Raw genomic sequence first — 19,936 nt, 5'->3', positions numbered from 1 at the left:
TCAATATCAAACACAGTCTTGGGCAATTTTGTATCTCCAATTCACCTCACCCAGGGGAGAACATGCAAACTCCACACAGAAAGGACCCGGACCGCCCCACCTGGGGAGCTGACATTTCGAGCTTGATGGTTCGAAACTCATCTCTGCCAGCCGGCTGGGCTGGGAGGCTACATGAACAACGATTGGTTTGTTGTTTATAAAGGGTGGGAGCCAGACGGGACCTCATAACTGATGCAGTTATGACCCCTGCTGGCTGATTGATGGCGCCTGCACAGAGTGGTGCTGCATTCCCCCAGTGACTCTGGGGATACCGCATCCACCACGACCATTACCAGAATAAATCTGTAGACCTGCATGTCTCAGCAATTAAACAACTTTGTTTCAGACTCAGCACTGTGTCCACATCCCACACAAACAGTTCCATTTAGTTCATACTATTCATCAATTCTGTCTGATAATCTTGTCAACTGTTTATATATAGAGTCTGTTTTTATATAAAGTCTTTTTAGCTTTTTAGTCTTTTTTTTATTATGGCTACCATTATTTGTAAAAATTTAATTATTTCTGTGCTGCAAGGACACAGTGATGTTTTGTGACACCTCAATGTCTTTTTGCAGTATTTTTACTCTGTCACAGACTCTGATACAAACCTCATTGTGTGTTGCTCTCTGTAACATCAGGTCATTGCACTTGTTTGATTATGCTCTGCTCTCTGCTTTAGTGTAGAATCTGTTTCTTCTGACGTGCAAAGAACTTGCAAAGAAAAACAACAGGTGTCTTCTGTAAAAGCTGCATATAAAATAGACTCGCCAGCTGTTCATTTATTTATTTATTTTAATTAAACTTAAAAATCGATATGGCAGCACTACTTTTAGTTATTTTTTATTTATCAACAATCACCACTAGTGAAAATAACAATGAACAAAATGTAGATTAAGTTTACCATAGTTTTACCATAGTTTCATAGAAACTCATAATAAAAGACCATTGCATTTCTGATGCAAAGGCCAAATTCTTTATTTTAAAACTTTATTTTAATCTCCAATTAACCTGACTGTATGACTGTGGGAGGAAACCGGAGCACCTGGAGGAAACCCACCCACTCACAGAAAGAACCCAGACTACTCCACTTTAAAATTAAACTCAGAACCCTCTTTGTAAATATTTTTCATATTCATGATTATTCTTTTGTATTGTATATATTAGATTATTCTATTGGGTGTAACTGGGACCTTGGGTCATAATTTCGTTCCACCTCATGTACCACATGTGATGTGAATGACAATAAACCCTCCTTGAATCCTTGAATCCTTGAATCTTGCTTTAAGGCTACAGTGCTGAGTACTTTATTTTCCACCCTGAATTGAGTTCTAATATGGAATGTGTTCCTAATAAAGAGGCCAGTCATTTTGAGCAGTATTTATCCCAACAACACTACTGCACCTGATACAGTTTATTTCTTTATTAGTGTCATTGCTGAAGGTGGTTTACACCACAAACAACATCTGGTCGGGCGGTGTCATATGGGGGTCCCTTGCAAATAGGATTTTAGGGGCTGGCAGTAATTGTCTACAGATCAACAGATGGGCCACAGTCAGTAGTTTTATACCCACAATGTTCATCTATATGTTCAATATACACCGATCAGCCATAATATTAAAACCACCTCCTTGTTTCTACACTCACTGTCCATTTTATCAGCTTCACTTACCATATAGAAGCACTTTGTAGTTCTACAATTACTGACTGTAGTCCATCTGATTCTCTACATGCTTTGTTAGCCCCCTTTCATGCTGTTCTTCAATGGTCAGGACCACCAAAGAGCAGATATTATTTAGGTGGTGGATCATTCTCAGCACTGCAGTGAGGAGCTCATTAATGATGGTGGTGTGTTAGTGTGTGTTGGTGGTGTGTTAGTGTGTGTTGTGCTGGTATGAGTGGATCAGACATGGCAGTGCTGCTGGAGTTTTTAAATACCATGTCCACTCACTGTCCACTCTATTAGACACTCCTACCTAGTTGGTCCACCTTGTAGATGTGAAGTCAGAGACGATCGCTCATCTGTTGCTGCTGTTTGAGTTGGTCATCTTCTGTTGGCTTAATATTTTTGGTTGGTGGACTATTCTTAGTCCAACAGGGACAGTGAGATGTTTAAAAACTCCAGCAGCACTGCTGTGTCTGATCCACTCATACCAGCACAACACACACTAACACACCACCACCATGTCAGTATCACTGCAGTGCTGAGAATGATCCACCACCCAAATAATACCTGCTCTGTAGTGGTCCTGTGGGGGTCCTGACCAAACTTTTTTAAGCCATACTGGGTAACCGAATGTGCTGCGATTTTCATTCAGAATTAGGCTGATCTAATTTCTTATGCCATAAACGTGCTGTTATTAATTTGTCCTACAAAGGCTACACAAATCTCTGAAGACAGAAGGTGTCTAAAGGCTATATTTAGTTCACCAAATCCAAAAGCCATTAAATCAGACAGCCTTCTCCTGACAAGTTTTCCTGCGTGACCCTGTCCCCCTTAAGACCTGCTGCATTTTTATTCATTAGCCTCTAACTTGTTTCATTAATGAGCTCCTTGGCCCATGAAGGTCCCTGAATGTCAAGGCTTAAATACATCATCTCCCAAATTCATTTGGAAAGAGTTTAAAGAACTGACCTGACTTCAGCAGTGTCTGATCCCACACTTTTAAACACTGGAGATGTTTTTTTTTATGTCACTTTGGAGAGCCGAACCCTTACCCATCAGCACTTATCTTACCCTGGAAGTTCACCTATGTTTTCTTTTTTTTCCACCTCATTCAGTCGTGGCCAGTTGGAGTGTCCCCCTCTCTCTCTCTCTCCTGACCCTATGCAGATTGCTTCTTTTTTATTTGCTAGGGGTGGGGTCCCACAGATCACAGCAGCCATGCACCGTGCAGTTGCCTCAACCGGTCAGCAGAGGAGGATCCCTGTTTCAGTCATTATCCCTTCCCTTATAAACACACAGCCAATCCTGTGTATGTATAGGCACTCGGTCAGCTGATAGCAGAGGCCAGTTGTAGCCTAGCGGTTAAGGTACCGGACTAGTAATCGAGAGGTCGCTGGTTCAAGTCCCACCACTGCCGGGTTTCCACTGTTGGGCCCTTGAGCAAAGCCCTTAACCTTCAATTGCTTAGACAATGTACAACGATCAACCATAACATTAAAATCACCTTCTTGTTTCTACACTCACTGTCCATTTTATCAGCTCCACTTACCATATAGAAGCACTTTGTAGTGCTACAATTACTGACTGTAGTCCATCTGAATGCTTTCTTAGCCTGCTTTAATGCTGTTCTTCAATGGTCAGGACTCTCCCAGGACCACTACACAGTTGGGTGGTGGATCATTCTCAGCACTGCAGTGACACTGACATGGTGGTGGTGTGTTAGTGTCTGTTGTGCTGGTATGAGTGGATCAGACACAGAAGCTCTGATGGAGTTTTTAAACACCTCACTGTCACTGCTGGTCTGAGAATAGTGCACCAACCTAAGATATCCAGCCAACAGCGCCCCATGGGCAGCGTTCTTTGACCACCAACTCTTTGCACCTTTGCACCAACTCAAACTGCAGCAATCGATGAGCGATCGTCTCTGACTTTACATCTACAAGGTGGACCAACTAAGAAGGAGTGTCTAATAGAGTGGACAGTGAGTGGACACGGTATTTAAAAACTCCAGCAGCATTGCTGTGTCTGATCCACTCATACCAGCACAACACACACTAACACACCACCACCATGTCATTGTCACTGCAGTGCTAAGAATCATCCACCACCTAAATAATACCTGCTCTGTAGTGGTCCTCTGGGGGTCCTGACCTTTGAAGAACAGCATGAAAGGGGGCTAACAAAGCATGCAGAGAACAGATGGACTACATTCAGTAATTGACAACAGACTGGTAATGCTCTCAACAGACACAATTGACTGTGCCCTAGGGACTCACGTGTTAAAATGCATTCAATTCTCTGTTTAATCACATATGTATAGTGATTGTATACTCAATAGTCTCTGTGATATAATCAGTGTTGGTCCAGCATGTTCTACACAAGACTCTAGTTTGAAGCAGAACATCAGTTCAGTTATTCTGCAAGAGTTTCTTCTCACAGCTGCAGTTCCTGAGAGAAAAAGTTTTAGCCATGTCCGGGTGTGATTATTTACTGTGGCGGGGGATGAAACATTGGAGGAACACAGCAGGGGTAGTGCATCTGTATGATGCACCACTCTTCAGGTCTGAAGGGTCGAGAGAACCCACAGCAGGTAAGGTGTATCAGGGTTCTTCACCAGCACTGGCACCAGGATGTATATCAGCATTAAATTGGGTACAAAAGTGCAGAAGGAGAGAAATGAAAGAGAAAAGTACAGACCAGAGAGCAGGAGAGAGGAGAGGGAAAGATAGAGGAGTGAGAAAATGGAACAGAGATAGGACAGATGTCTATTTATTTATGCAAAAAAACTACTTTATATGGAATTTAACCAATGGAATTTAATCTGTTTTACCTATTTATGCATTTTCTCCCGATTTTTTAGTGCATTAAGCTTCCTCTCTACTGGTGCTGACCTCCGCCCCTGATTGAGAAGAGCGAAATGACACACGCCCCCTTAGACACGTGTGCAGTAGCCGACTGCATTTTTTCACCTGCACGAGGCGAGTTCACATGCGAATTAGCCCTGTGCACGGAGAGACACACCCTGACCAGTATTAATCCTCTACTCTGTGCAGACTCCATCAATCAGCCAGCAGAGGTCGTAATTGCATCAGTTATGAGGTCCCTATCCGGCATTTCCCTCCCTGGATGAACAACAGCCAAACGTTGTTTATGTAGCCTCCCAGCCCAGACGGATGGCAGAGCTGAGATTCGATACGATGTATTCGGAACCCCAGCTATGGTGTGCTAGCGTGTTTTTTTTTTACTGTCTTACTGAGTTTTATCATTTTTGACCTAGAACCAAGTACAGATTCCAGTATGTTAATACATTTACCTTGAATCCCAATTTCTTTAGATTTAGTTTGTATTCACATTTTATGATTTTAATTTATCTATTTTTTTTATGAAAATATAAATTAGATTCGCACCAATCCATTGGAAAAGACAACTATGTTCAGTTAAAATAAAAATAAGAACAGGATGACCAGCCACAAGATAAATGGATTTAATAAATGAATTAATGAGGGAGACATTAAGAAGCCTAAAAACAGAAGACAGGAAAATCTGGAGAAACACAATCCTTATGGTTGCCAAGAGTCAACACATACAAATATTATAAATTAAATGGTAAAATAAAAAAAATAGTAAATGAGAACCTATCCTGTAGATAACCGAATTATGAGTATTATTATTATTATTATTAGTAGTAGTAGAAGTAGTAGTAGTATAGTAGTATTGCTATTATTAGTAATAGTATTATTATTGCTATTATTATTATTATTATTATATCATTATTATTATTATTAGTAGTAGTAGTAGTATTGCTATTATTATTATTAGTAGTATTATTGCTATTATTATTAGTAGTAGTAGTATTGCTATTATTATTATTAGTAGTATTATTGCTATTATTATTATTAGTAGTAGTAGTATTGCTATTATTAGTAGTAGTAGTATTATTGCTATTATTATTAGTAGTAGTATTATTGCTATTATTATTATTAGTAGTAGTAGTATTGCTATTATTATTATTAGTAGTAGTAGTATTGCTATTATTAGTAGTAGTAGTATTATTGCTATTATTATTAGTAGTAGTAGTATTATTGCTATTATTAGTAGTAGTAGTATTATTGCTATTATTAGTAGTAGTAGTATTATTGCTATTATTATTAGTAGTAGTAGTAGTATTATTGCTATTATTATTATTATTATTATAATTATAATTATCTTTTTATTTTTTTGTTTATTTTTTTTTAGGTGGCCAAATATTCATCATATATAAAATATAAATAAATTATGTTTATTTATATAAGTGTATTGATATTAAGTAAGCTATTTATGTAAATGTATTAATATAAAGTAAGCTGTTTATATAAGCTATTTATATATAATATTTATATGGGTGGCACGGTGGCTAGCTGGGTAGCACTAACAGCAAGAAGATCCTGGGTTCGATCCCCAGGCAGGGTGGTCCGGGTCCTTTCTGTGTGGAGCCTGTATGTTTTTCCTGTGTCTGCATGGGTTTTCTCCGGGAGCTCCAGTTTTCTCCCACAGTCCAAAAACATGCAGCTAGGTTGATTGGAGACATTGAATTGCCCTATAGATTAATGGATGTGTGTGTGTGTGTGTGTGTGTGTGTGTGTGACACACACACAAATACACACAAATAGCTTGAGGTTTGACTTCAGTTCTGGCGTTATTCAAACCACTGTTAAACAAATCAAGACTTAAGTCATCAGTATGGGGCAGTTAATATTCGAAATATGTGAACATCATCAGAAAGGAGTGTCTGCACCATAGGGTGCACCTCATCTTGTAAATTAGCATAATTTTATGTATTTTTTGTATTCTAAGTGTTATATGGCTGTGCAATGCGATCAGTAGACATAATAATTTCCAGCAGTTTGATACCTGCATCATTATGAATCCTTAATGGTTGGTAATAGTTGGCAGTCGACCTTGTGGGTTAAAGGCATACTTTGGCTTCCTCCCAACATAAATCTGACTAGAATTAGAAAATATGGTAAAAGTAGACACATCAAAACATATTTCTATTTCCACCCATTGCGTAGAGGTCAAAGTGTTGTTTCCCTTGTACTAAGTAGTGCATCTTTGCATGTTAACTTTTAATATAGAATGTTTTTGTATTCCACTGTCCCAAGCAGCCACTGTTGGGCCCTTGAGCAAGGCCCTTAACCCTCTCAGCTCAAGTGGTGCTCTGACCCCAGCTTTCAAACAAGCTGGGAAATGCAAAAAAGAATTTAATTGTACTGTAGACCTGTATATGTATATACACCGACAAGGCATTACATTATGACCACTGACAGGTGAAGTGAATAACACTGATTTTCTCTTCATCACGGCACCTGTTAGTGGGTGGGGTATATTAGGCAGCAAGTGAACATTTTATCCTCAAAGTTGATGTGTTAGAAGCAGGAAAAGAGTTTGACAAGGGCCAAATTGTGATGGCTAGATGACTGGGTCAGAGCATCTTCAGAACTGCAGCTCTTGTGGGGTGTTCCCGGTCTGCAGTGGTCAGTATCTATCAAAAGTAGTCCAAAGGGCCAAGGCTCATTGATGCACGTGGGGAGTAAATGGTGGCCCGTGTGGTCCGATCCAACAGTCGAGCTACTGTAGCTCAAATTGCTGAAGAAGTTAATGCTTGTTCTGATAGAAAGGTGTCAGAATACACAGTGCATCACAGTTTGTTGCGTATGGGGCTGCATAGCCGCAGACCAGTCAGGGTGCCCATGCTGACCCCTGTCCACCATCGAAAGCACCAACAATGGGCACGTGAGCATCAGAACTGAACCAGGAAGCAATGGTAGAAGGTGGCCTGGTCTGATGAATCTCGTTTTCTTTTACATCATGTGGATTGTCGGGTGCGTGTGCGTCGCTTACCTGGGGAACACATGGCACCAGGATGCACTATGGTAAGAAGGCAAGCTGGCGGAGGCAGTGTGATGCTTTGGGCAATATTCTGCTGTGAAACCTTGGGTCCTGCCATCCATGTGGATGTTACTTTGACACGTACCACCTACCTAAGCATTGTTGCAGACCATGTACACCGTTTCATTGAAACTGTATTCCCTGATGACTGTGGCCTCTTTCAGCAGGATAATGCGCCCTGCCACAAAGCAAAAATGCTTCAGGAATGGTTTGAGGAGCACAACAACGAGTCAGAGGTGTTGACGTGGCCTCCAAATTCAATGTCAATTAAAGGATCTGCTGCTAACATCTTGGTGCCAGATACCACAGCACACCTTCAGGGGTCTAGTGGAGTCTATCTTTCGATGGGTCAAGGTTGTTTTGGCAGCAAAGGAGGACGAACACAATATTAGGAAAGTGGTCATAATGTTATGCCTGATCGTTATGTGTATATATAACAAATAAAGTCATTCTATTTATTTCCCAGGTGCTCTCTCACGCAGCTGTTCTACCTCCTCCTCCTCTTTGGACTGCAGACACGCCCTGTCCTCCCGTCCTCCGATTTCGATGCCTCGACAGAGACGTCCCCTCCGTCCTCGGCAGGAATCAGCGACTCCCAGCTCCAGATCGACTCCTTCACTGTCTTCACAGTCTGGTAAAAAATCACAAGAGCTTATCTGTGCTTCCCAAAACTAGCTTAGAGACTTTTTGCAGATAAGGTACGTGCGCATGGGTTATCTATAGCGGCGCAAACTTTTCTGAGTGGATTTGTGATTCAGGAACATAATGCTAACGAGTGGAACAGATAGGTCTGTCCGTTTACATAAGCACTGTTTTAACAGCTGGCGTCTCATGATTACAGTATTAAACAGAGCTCAGGATAATGTTAGCTGATAATAGCGCTGTGATGCTTGTTAAAAGTGATTACAGTGCCCCAGTGGTACAGTACTCTTAGCTTGTCAAGGGTTCACGGGCGCTCTATAGATATATAAATAAATCTAAAGTGGGGAGGGGTGTTATTATTTGGCGCAGCCGCCATCTGCTATTATTAACTAATCTCTGAACATGTGCTATCAACCTGGTTGGGCACCTGACTTGCACAGTTGGCTGTGCCTGAGGGAGGGAAGTACAAACTAAACTAGGCTAAACTGTGTCTACCAGCTGGCTGGTTCAGGTCTCCCCATGAGGGGTGGATGATTTATAGACATCAGACTCTCCATACACAATACAGATCTCTATTAGACTCCACCTCTGGCAGGTAAAAAGAAGTGGTTGGTGACTGCTCTAGCCTCAGAGATGGCATGTGATAGTCTGTGACTCTTCTTTGTCAGTGGGTGCTCTATAGATACATAAAGAAATCTAAAGTGGGGAGGGGTGTTATTATTTGGCGCAGCCGCCATCTGCTATTATTAACTAATCTCTGAACATGTGCTATCAACCTGGTTGGGCACCTGACTTGCACAGTTTAGTTGGCTGTGCCTGAGGGAGGGAAGTACAAACTGGACTAGGCTAAACTGCAGCGTCTGCTGGCTGGTTCAGGTATTAGCATGAGGGGTGGATGATTTATAGACAGCAGACTCTCCGTACGCAATACAGATCTCTATTAGACTCCACCTCTGTCAGGTAAAAATAAGTGGTTGGTGACTGCTCTAGCCTCAGAGATGGCATGTGGTAGTTTGTGACTCTCCTTTGTCAGTGGGTGCTCTATAGATACATAAAGAAATCTAAAGTGGGGAGGGGTGTTATTATTTGGCGCAGTCGCCATCTGCTATTATTAACTAATCTCTGAAGCTGTGCTATCAACCTGGCTGGGCACCTGACTTGCACAGTTCAGTTGGCTGTGCCTGAGGGAGGGAAGTACAAACTGGACTAGGCTAAACTGCAGCGTCTGCTGGCTGGTTCAGGTATTAGCATGAGGGGTGGATGATTTATAGACAGCAGACTCTCCGTACGCAGTACAGATCTCTATTAGACTCCACCTCTGTCAGGTAAAAAGAAGTGGTTGGCGACTGCTCTAGCCTCAGAGATGGCATGTGGTAGTTTGTGACTCTCCTTTGTCAGTGGGTGCTCTATAGATACATAAAGAAATCTAAAGTGGGGAGGGGTGTTATTATTTGGTGCAGCCGCCATCTGCTATGATTAACTAATCTCTGAAGCTGTGCTATCAACCTGGCTGGGCACCTGACTTGCACAGTTCAGTTGGCTGTGCCTGAGGGAGGGAAGTACAAACTAAACTAGGCTAAACTGTGTCTACCAGCTGGCTGGTTCAGGTCTCCCCATGAGGGGTGGATGATTTATAGACAGCAGACTCTCTGTACGTGATACAGATCTCTATTAGACTCCACCTCTGGCAGGTAAAAAGAAGTGGTTGGTGACTGCTCTAGCCTCAGAGATGGCATGTGATAGTCTGTGACTCTTCTTTGTCAGTGAGCGCTCTACAGATATATAAAGAAATCTAAATTGTCGAGGGGTGTTATTATTTGGCGCAGCTGCCATGACTGCGGTCATATCTGCTATTATTAACTAATCTCTGAAGCTGTGCTATCAACCTGGCTGGGCACCTGACTTGCACAGTTGGCTGTGCCTGAGGGAGGCAAGTCGTATAGGTTTTACGGTACAAACTAAACTAGGCTAAACTGCAGCCACTGCTGGCTGGTTCAGGTATCAGCATGAGGGGTAGATGATTCATAGACAACAGACTCTCCGTACGGGATACAGATCTCTATTAGACTGCACATCTAGCAGGTAAAAAGAAGTAGTCAAGCCTCAGAGATGGCATGTCAGGGCAAGGGTGGGGACTGTCCATGGGGACTTGATGCTAAAACAGCGACTCCTGTGGTCTTGTAGAAGTCAAGACTTCTTAAGTGGGGGAAAAATACAGAGAATCTAGTTTTAAGGTGCTTATATTAATCTGCTACTGTCTGGTGAAAAGAAGCGGTTGATAGCTTCACACGTGTCAGAGTAGGTGTGTGCCAATCTTAGCCAGCATGATTGCTGTTACTGAGTTATAGATGGCGATGGGCGTGTATCTGTTTCAGGCTTGGCACGAAGCAGCTCGGGATCTGATGTACCCGCGCTACGTCTCGGAGAGCGCGTCCTTGTAGTGGGACAGCGGACGGGAGTCGTCCGATTCTACGGGAAGACCAGCTTTGCCCCAGGTAGGCACTGTGTCCTGTAGGACTATCTTACATACTCACCCAGGGTTCACACCAGCAGTGATCTTCAAATTACTGTTCACTGGTCATTAGTAGATTTTTTTTCTTCTTTTTGCAGGGTTGCCAGATTATTACAAAGCCGATCAGCCATAACATTAAAACCACCTCCTTGTTTCTACACACATCGTCCAATTTTATCGGCTTCACTTACCATATAGAAGCACTTTGTAGTTCTACAATTACTGACTGTAGTCCATCTGTTTCTCTGCATGCTTTGTTACCCCCCTTTCATGCTGTTCTTCAATGGTCAGTATTATTTGGGTGGTGGATCGTTCTCAGCACTGCAGTGACACTGACATGGTGGTGGTGTGTTAGTGTGTGTTGTGCTGGTATGAGTGGATCAGACACATCAGCGCTGATGGAGTTTTCAAACACCTCACTGTCACTGCTGGATTTAGAATAGTCCACCAACCAAAAACATACAGCCAACAGCGCCCTGTAGGCAGCGTCCAGTGACTACTAATGAAGTTCTAAAAGATGACCAACTCAAACAGCAGCAATAGATGAGTGATCGTCTCTGACTTTACATCTACAAGGTGGACCAACTAGGTAGGTGTGTCTAATAGAGTGGACAGTGAGTGGACACGGTATTTAAAAACTCCAGCAGCACTGCTGTATCTTATCCATTCATACCAGCACAACACACACTAACACACCACCACCATGTCGTTGTCACTGCAGTGCTGAGAATCATCCACCACCTAAATAATACTTGCTTTGTGGTGGTCCTGTGGGGGTCCTGACCATTGAAGAACAGGGTGAAAGCAGGCTAAAAAAAAGTGCTCCTATATGGTAAGTGGAGCTGATAAAATGGACAGTGAGTGTAGAAACAAGGAGGTGGTTTTAATGTTACTGCTGATCAGTGTATGTCCTTGCTGCATTTCTCTTTTTTCTTATTATAAACCCAACCAAAAAGTTGCTGAATCATTGTACAAACTCTGGACCTATACATCAGTGACCCCGAACTCAGTCGGACTTTGTTGTCATGACAACCTGGCATCCATATTCAACAGCATTGTTTATGTAGTGCCCTGTATCTCTTCAAATCCTCTACTGTTGTCCATTTTTGTGAATAGATATACACTATGTGGATAAAAATGTATTAGGACACACCTTCTAATTATTGAATGTACGTGTTTCAGCCATAACAGCTGCTAACAGCTGTAATAACGCAATTATATTAAGGAAATTATGTGCTTCCAGCTGTGCAGTAACAGTTATAGAAGACCCTATCTTGTTCCAGCATTTGCACAAAGCTAGGTGCATAAAGAGTGCAGTGGTTAAAGTACAGGACTAGTAACTAGAAGGTCACTGGTTAAAGCCCCACATCTGCCAGGTTGCCACCGTTGGGCCCTTGAGCAAGGCCCTTAACTCTCATTTGCTTGCAATGTTTACAGTCTCAATTGTAACCTTGCTGTAGTCTCATGATTAACCTTGCTATTTTTAACTAATCTCTGAACCTGGCTGGGCATCTGACTTACACAGTTGGCTGTGCCTGAGGGAGGGAGTTTGTAAAGGTTTCATGGTGCAACTAAACTGCAGCCTCGGCTGGCTGGTTCAGGTATCTCCATGAGGGGTGAATGATTCATAGACATCAGACTCTCCGTACGCGATACAGCTCTCTGTTGTAAAAAGGAGTTGTTGGTGACTGCTCTAGCCTCACAGATGGCATGTAATAGTCTGCAACTCAACTTTGTAGGGGCAGGTGTAGGGACTGTCCATGGGGACTTGATGCTAAAACAGTCAAGTCAAGACTCCTACTTAAGTGGTGGAAAAATACAGAGAGTCTAGATTTAAGCTCCTTGTAGGAATCTGCTACTGTCTGGTGAAAAGAAGCGGTTGATCAAAGAAATTATGTGCTTCCAGCTTTGCAGCAACAGTTTATAAAAGGCCCTATCTTGTTCCAGCATTTGCACAAAGCTAGGTGCATAAAGAGGGCAGTGCTAGCGGACTAGTAACTGGAGGGTCACTGGTTAAAGCCTCACATCTGCCAGGTTGCTGCCATTGGGCCCTTGGGCAAGGCCCTTAACCCTCAATTGCTTGCAATGTATACAGCCTCAATTGTAAGTCGCTTTGGATAAAGGCGTCTGCTTAATGCTGAAAATGTAAATGTCACTGGTTAAAGGTCACTGGTTAAAGACCCACATCTGCCAGGTTGTTGCCACTGTTGGGCCCTTGAGCAAGGCCCTTAACTCTCAATTGCTTGCAATGTATACAGCCTCAATTGTAAGTTTCTTTGGATAAAGTGTCTGTTTAATGCTGAAAATGTAAATGTGAATGTAAAGACATGATGGAAAGCCTGTGCACAGAGCCCTGACTTCAGCTCTTATTGGTTGATCCAAGGGTAATATTGTAGCCTAGTGGTTAAGGTATTGGACTAGTAAGCAGAAGGTTGCCGGTTCAAACCCCACCACTACCAGGTTGCCACTGTTGGGCCCTTGAGCAAGGCCCTTAACCCTCAATTGCTGAAAACTGTATACTGTAAGTCGATTTGGATAAAAGCGTCTGCTAAATGCCGAAAATGTAAATGTAAAATGTAATATCAATCAAAAGTGGTCCAATAAAGTAAAACTGGTGAACTGGCAACAGGGTAATCAGTGCCCAAAACAGCAGTCCCCAACCTCTTTTGGACCACGGACCGGTTTTGTATAAGATATAATTTCATGGACTGGCAGGGGCGGGAGGATTTAAAATGAAATTACATGGCAAGCATAAAAAAAAGAAAATGATACTGCTCACCAATTATGTAAAGTAAGTGGAAACCCTGAGCTTTTTTCTGCAACGAAACGCTCCCACCTAGGGGTGATAGGAGACGATAACACCCGAAGTGTGTTCCTTATGTCCAGTCTACTCCGTAACTTTGTTTTGGTTGCCGTCACTGCAGAAAATCCCGCTTCACAAAGTTAGGATGTTGGAAATAGAAGCAGTGTTTTCATTGCTTTTGTAGTAGGGTTGGGCGATATTGCCGATTTTCATACCGTCATACCGTCTTCAGGAAATACCGCGGTATACGGTATTACCGCGGGGGGGGGGGTGTCGGGCGGACAAACTTTACAGTGTACACACTTGAGTGTAATTACAATATTTCAATGATTTATTATAAAAAGATTTAACAATCTGAACGTCAAACATTGCTTATCTTGTCTGATCTATAATAAATACGCATAAGTATAAATGCATGTGTATCAATTACACTTTAACACAAACATTAACACATAACATTTTGGCATTGTAATCTCTCTCTGCCCACACAAAACAGAATAATAGCAGGCTAAACACTTCAATATATTTCAAAAGTTAACTGCTTAGTTTAGAGTTACAGATATTTCTTAAAAGTGTATGAACGTGTACGATTAGTTATGCCTGTAATCCAGAATTAAGTTCTATACCGTAACAAAAAATATGAATGTAAATGTTCATGTTGCAATGACGGTGATGTAAAGTAATGTTAAAATAATTCAAAGTCCAAACATTTGAGTGGTTAACGAGAACGCTACTTTACATGTCACACAAGCTCCGTGCAAAACACGAACACGGAAACGGTACAAATCCGATCTCTTCCCTACACACTCGCTCCCTACGCCCTATAGTGCGCTTAACTTTCATAAAGGGCCAGACTGTATATTTTATAATTCACATTACACGACAGGTGAGACGTTCTTTTTTCTTAATATAGCGCTTTTATTTAGGAAAAAATAGTTCTTACATAGGCAGGAAAATCTATGGCAGACGAGTCAGAACAGCGGATTGGGCGTAACGTTATTATTACTGTTTGCTCCTTTTTCTCAACACTTGTGCTCGATTTACACTGAAGATATATTTAGTAAATAAGTACATGTCCGCGCATGCACGCGCTTGTGTTTATTTCCGGTTGAACTGATAAAAAATGTTGATTTTGAAAAATTTAAAGACGAGCCGTTATTCAGTTTCTGCTTGTTAGCTCACAGCTAACGCTAGCCAGTGTGGCTCTTCACTCGTCTCTCTGTGTTATCACCAGTGAGCACCCCACAGCCAATCAGCGAGCTCCAACCGCCTACCCCTCCCACCCCTCCCTTACTGTGGATGTGCGCATGTCCTAAAGTCTCAGTTTTCAAGGTAAATCTGAAGCAGAAATTTGGCGCTTCACATTTAAAAAATACCGTCACCATTTTTGAATACCGTCACCATTTTTGAATACCGCGGTATACGGTAATATCGTCATACCGCCCAACCCTATTTTGTAGTGATCTTTAATTATTTATTCTGTATCGGTGCGTGGCCCGGTGGTTGGGGACTACTGCCATAAAAAGTAAATTGATATGAGAAGGAAGCAAAGGCTTGTCTGTCTGCTCCAATTATTCAAAAAAGTTATACCGTTGCACAAATCTGTAACACACAGTGCATCACAGCTTGCCGTGTTTGGGGCTGCGTAGCTGCTAACCGGTCACAGTAGCCCTGCTGACCCCTGTCCACCACTAAATGTGCCTACAATGGGTATTTAAGCATCAGAACTTGACTATAAAGCAATGGAAGAAACTGGTCTGGTTTGGGGATGGTTGGGTGCGTGTGCGCCTCTTACCTGGGTTGTATAGGTTTTACGGTACAAAATAAACTAGGCTAAACTGCAGCCTCCGCTGGCTGGTTCAGGTATCGGCATGAGGGGTGGATGATTTATAGACAGCAGACTCTCCATAAGCAATACAGATCTCTATTAGACTTCACCTCTGGCAGGTAAAAAGAAGCGGTTGGCGACTGCTTAAACCTCAGAGATGGCATGTCAGGGCAAGGGTGGGGACTGTCCATGGGGACCTGATGCTAAAACGACAACTCCTGTGGTCTTGTAGAAGTCAAGGTGGGAAAATACAGAGAGTCTAGTTTTAAGAGTGGTCTGGTTTGATGAATCATGTTTTCTTTTATACCATGGGGATGGTTGGGTGCGTGTGCGCCTCTTACCTGGGAAAAGATGGAACCAGGATGCATCATGGGAAAAAGCCAAGCGGCAGATGCCGGGTGATTTATTGGGCCAAGTTCGATTTTCAGCTTGCAGTGTATTGATACAGAGAGCATGTACATAGGAGCACACTACTCTCTCTGTATTCTTCCACCACTTATATTGGTGTCTGGGACAGATAATGAGAGTCAGGGAGCCCCACCAAAGCACCAGTTTTAATTATCATAATTAATTATGATTTTCCCCCTAGCTTTCAGCTCCAATCACTCACAACCTAGGGATTAAAAACATTAAATAATAACTCTTCAAACTCTTCATAGAGCATATCTTATATAAGACCTATAAGACCTTCAGACTTATTAGTAAGGATATATTCCAGTCAGGCCGACGAGACCTCCCACTGAGACCAGAAAGTACTTAAAGCACTTAGTAATAAAACCTAGCTTCCACCCTGTTTGTACTCCTCCACATGGAGCAGACAGTCCTGCTCTTAATGCTGCTATTTTACTGCCAAAAGTCAAAAGCACAGTTATATAATGTGACCGCGTGACATATTTTTGTTGCTCTCACTTGTACATTCCCACGCAAAATGTACAGTGTCTCAGCCTCCGGAGAGCATGTCTGCATGATTAGATTTATCCTGCATCCCTGTCAACCTCTGTCTGTGTCCCCGTTTTTAGATTTTCAGTACAACAATTTATTACTTATGTTTTCCCAGATACTTTTATCCAAATTGACCCTTTCTAAAGAGAGACTCTGAAACTCTGAGTCTGTCAATTATGAGACTCAGCTATGAGTTTGATAAGTATTTATTTATTTATTTATTGTTATTTATTTATTTAATTAGTTGTTTGTTTATTTTAAAATTGTTTTAATGTTATTTATTCATTTATTTATTATTTTTATTTGTTTTAAATGTATTCATTTAAGCATTTTTATTTATTTATTTATTTATCTATTTATTTGTTTATTTGTTTATTTATTTATTAATTGTTTAATTGTATTTCTTTATTTCTTTATTATTATTTGTTAAATGTTATTTATTTAATTATTTGTTTGTTTATCTTAAATTAGTTTTAATTTAATTAATTTATTATTTTTATTTGTTTTAATTTCATTCATTTAAGCATTTTTATTTATTTATTTATTTATTCATGTATTTATGTATTTATTTATTTATTTATTTATTTATTATTTGTTTAATGTTATTTATTTATTTTATTATTTTTTTATTTGTTTTAATGTTATTCATTTAAGCATTTTTATTTATTTATTTATTTATTTATTTATTCATCATTTGTTTTAATGTTATGTATTTATTTGATATTTGTTTCTTTATTCATTTATTTATTATTTGTTTTAATGTTATTTATTAATTTACTATTTATTATTTGTTTTAATTTTTGTAATTTTACTTTTTTAAATGTCTTTGTTTTAATTGTATTTATTTAGGCATTTGATTGATTTATTTGTTTGTTTGTTTATGTAGGTATGTAGGTATGTAGGTATGTAGTTTGGTATTTTTCCTTAGTTGGCGACTCTCATTCATCCATCCCCATCCCAAAAGCTACCCACCTCAGGGTGTTGGCTAACACATGCTTCTTTTAAAATCTACCACTGCCTCTTTTGCACTAATGCCTGCAGGTGGGATGTTGATTCCCCATTTGGTCTATGTAAACCTCTATATGGTTAGGGTATTTAGTGGCGGTGGTAATTCACTGTTTAGGTACTAGACTAGTAATTAGAAGGTTGGTGGTCCAGGTCTCAACACTGCCCGATTGTCGCTGTTGGACCCTTGAGCAAGCTCTTCAACCCTCAGATTGTTAACAGTCACAACTGTAAGTCACTTTGAATAAAAAGTGTCTGCTAAATGTCATAAATATTAATATGCATAAGTAATATGTCAAGAGTAGCTGTGGTGGATAGTGCAGAGAGGATTGCCTTTTCAGAAAGCAGAATGGCTATACATCAAACAGTTTAGGGAAGACCCTTTTCTGTGCTAGCATGAAAATCCAGTGGTCTGAATAAAGCCCTGACCTGGAACATCAATTGAGTCCAGCCATATGCTCTTTTGGCTAAATGGGCACAAATTCCCACAGACATATTTCAAAATATTTTAAAGTATTTATTCAGCAGTGGTATTAAGTGTTTTTTCCAGTGTAATTTAAGATGTAATGATGTTGGCCTAAAAAGGAGAGAGAGAATAAATAAAAATAATTATTTAAAAAATAATAACCAAAATAATCATTTTATATCACAGCTTTGTGATGTCTTGACATGTTCTCCACATGCTGTTGGGTAACTTTATGCAACTCTTGCCACAAAATGGATCAACTTTATATGTGATGTCAATCCATAAATCACAAATCTTATACGTAGACTTCAGGTAAGTAATAGAATGCTGATATTTTAAAGGCCACCTATTCTACAAACACAAACTTTCCTACAGCATATGCCCTTGGAGTGTGAGGGCTCACTTCTCATTACAATTTCTCTCCTCAGTTCAGGTCAGGTTTGAAGGTTTTTACATTAACACCACATCATGATTGAAGAGCCGCACTGCTCAGCTCAGTCTGTGGAGAAGTGAATGTTCTGCTGTCTGTCTATGAACAGGGTTTTTCACAGTCTATAAATCTATATTCTACCAGACATTAATACGGCTTCTTTGGATTGGACTTCCTGAACCATTTTTGCTTTGTGGCAGGGTGCATTATCCTGCTGAAAGAGGCCACAGCCATCAGGGAATAACGTTTCCATGAAAGGGTGTACACGGTCTGCAACAATGCTTAGGTAGGTGGTACGTGTCAAAGTAACATCCACATGGATGGCAGGACCCAAGGTTTCCCATCAGAAATCTTGCCCAAAGGATCACACTGCCTCTGGCGGCTTGCCTTCTTCCCATAGTGCATCCTGGTGCCAGGTAAGCGACGCACACGCACCCAGCCATCCACGTGATGTAAAAGAAAACAGGATTTATCAGACCAGGCCACCCTCTTCCATTGCTCCGTGGTCTAGTTCTGATGCTTACATGCCCATTGTTGGTGCTTTTGGCAGTGGATAGGGGTCAGCATGGGCACCCTGACTGGTCTGCGGCTATGAAGCCCCATACGCAACAAACTGTGATGCCCTGTGTATTCTGACACCTTTCTATCAGAACCAACATTAACTTCTTCAGCAATTTGAGCTAAAGTAGCTCAACTGTTGGATGCTCAACATTTCTCTGACCCACACGGGTCAGCCTTCACAACCCACGTGCATCAGTGAGCCTTGGCTGGATGCGTGTGCGTCGCTTACCTTGGAACACATGGCACCAGGATGCACTATGGGAAGACGGCAAGCCGGCAGAGGCAGTGTGATGCTGGGACACCTTGGGTCCTGCCATCCATGTGGATGCTACTTTGACACGTACTACCTACCTCAGCATTGTTGCAGACCATGTAAAATGATACATTTTCTCTGTTTTACTATTTTGTTCAGCTATGTGTGTCATTATTGGTCTTAAATACATGCTAAAATCATGAATGAAAACTTTTATAACTTTACACCATGAGATATTTATAAGTAAATAATTTACCTTGTTTTATCTTTGCTCTATCCTGGTCAGGCTCAAAGTTTCGATTTTACCAGAATCACTGGGCACAATGCAGTAGCACACCCCAGACAGGACACCAATCCATAATGGGATCTCTGACACCTCCCTTATCCCCACTTAGACTTGACCAATTATAGTGTATAGAGACACCTGATGGGCTGATTTCATCCTGGACACTTCTTGACCAATCAACATTCACTGCTTTCTCCAGGGAAACTAACTCATTATCTAGTAGTATAAAAACACAGAAATCTGAGTTAATAATAATAATAATAGTAATACCATTATTATTTTTGTTAATTGTGACTATAATTATTATTAGTAGTAGTGGTAGTAGTAGTAATTCACTCTCTATATAAGGATACAACCTTTAATTAATGCATGAGAGAAAGGCAGTATGAGTTGGTGCCTCAGGTGTGAGGAGTACTAGACTAGTCCAGGATTTGTAATCATAACACTCTTATTCTGTTCCCTTTTTGAGCCAGAACCCCGATCCCCACCCCCCACCACCACCCTCTTCCAAACACACACACAAGCTGACTTTAAAATGTCATAAATAAAAAGTTCTTATTGTCAGAGCTCATCAA

The 19,936-nt window shown here is 41.0% G+C and overlaps 1 protein-coding gene across 4 annotated transcripts in view; it reads left to right on the top strand.

Moving 5' to 3' along the window:
• The window catches only part of zgc:103755 (uncharacterized protein LOC449988 homolog), a 113,486-nt gene that overhangs the window by 62,937 nt on the left and 30,613 nt on the right, over positions 1-19,936 (top strand). For all 4 annotated transcript variants that reach the window (XM_063007691.1, XM_063007690.1, XM_063007696.1 and 1 more), the window contains 2 exons: positions 8,100-8,267; positions 10,651-10,770. In XM_063007691.1, coding sequence (XP_062863761.1) covers positions 8,100-8,267; positions 10,651-10,770 — 288 coding nt within the window. The remainder of the gene's footprint in view (positions 1-8,099; positions 8,268-10,650; positions 10,771-19,936) is intronic.

This window comes from Trichomycterus rosablanca, chromosome 13, assembly GCF_030014385.1.
Source record: "Trichomycterus rosablanca isolate fTriRos1 chromosome 13, fTriRos1.hap1, whole genome shotgun sequence".
In the NCBI taxonomy this organism is placed as follows: Eukaryota; Metazoa; Chordata; class Actinopteri; order Siluriformes; family Trichomycteridae; genus Trichomycterus; species Trichomycterus rosablanca.
This window is presented reverse-complemented; position numbering and strand designations above follow the sequence as displayed.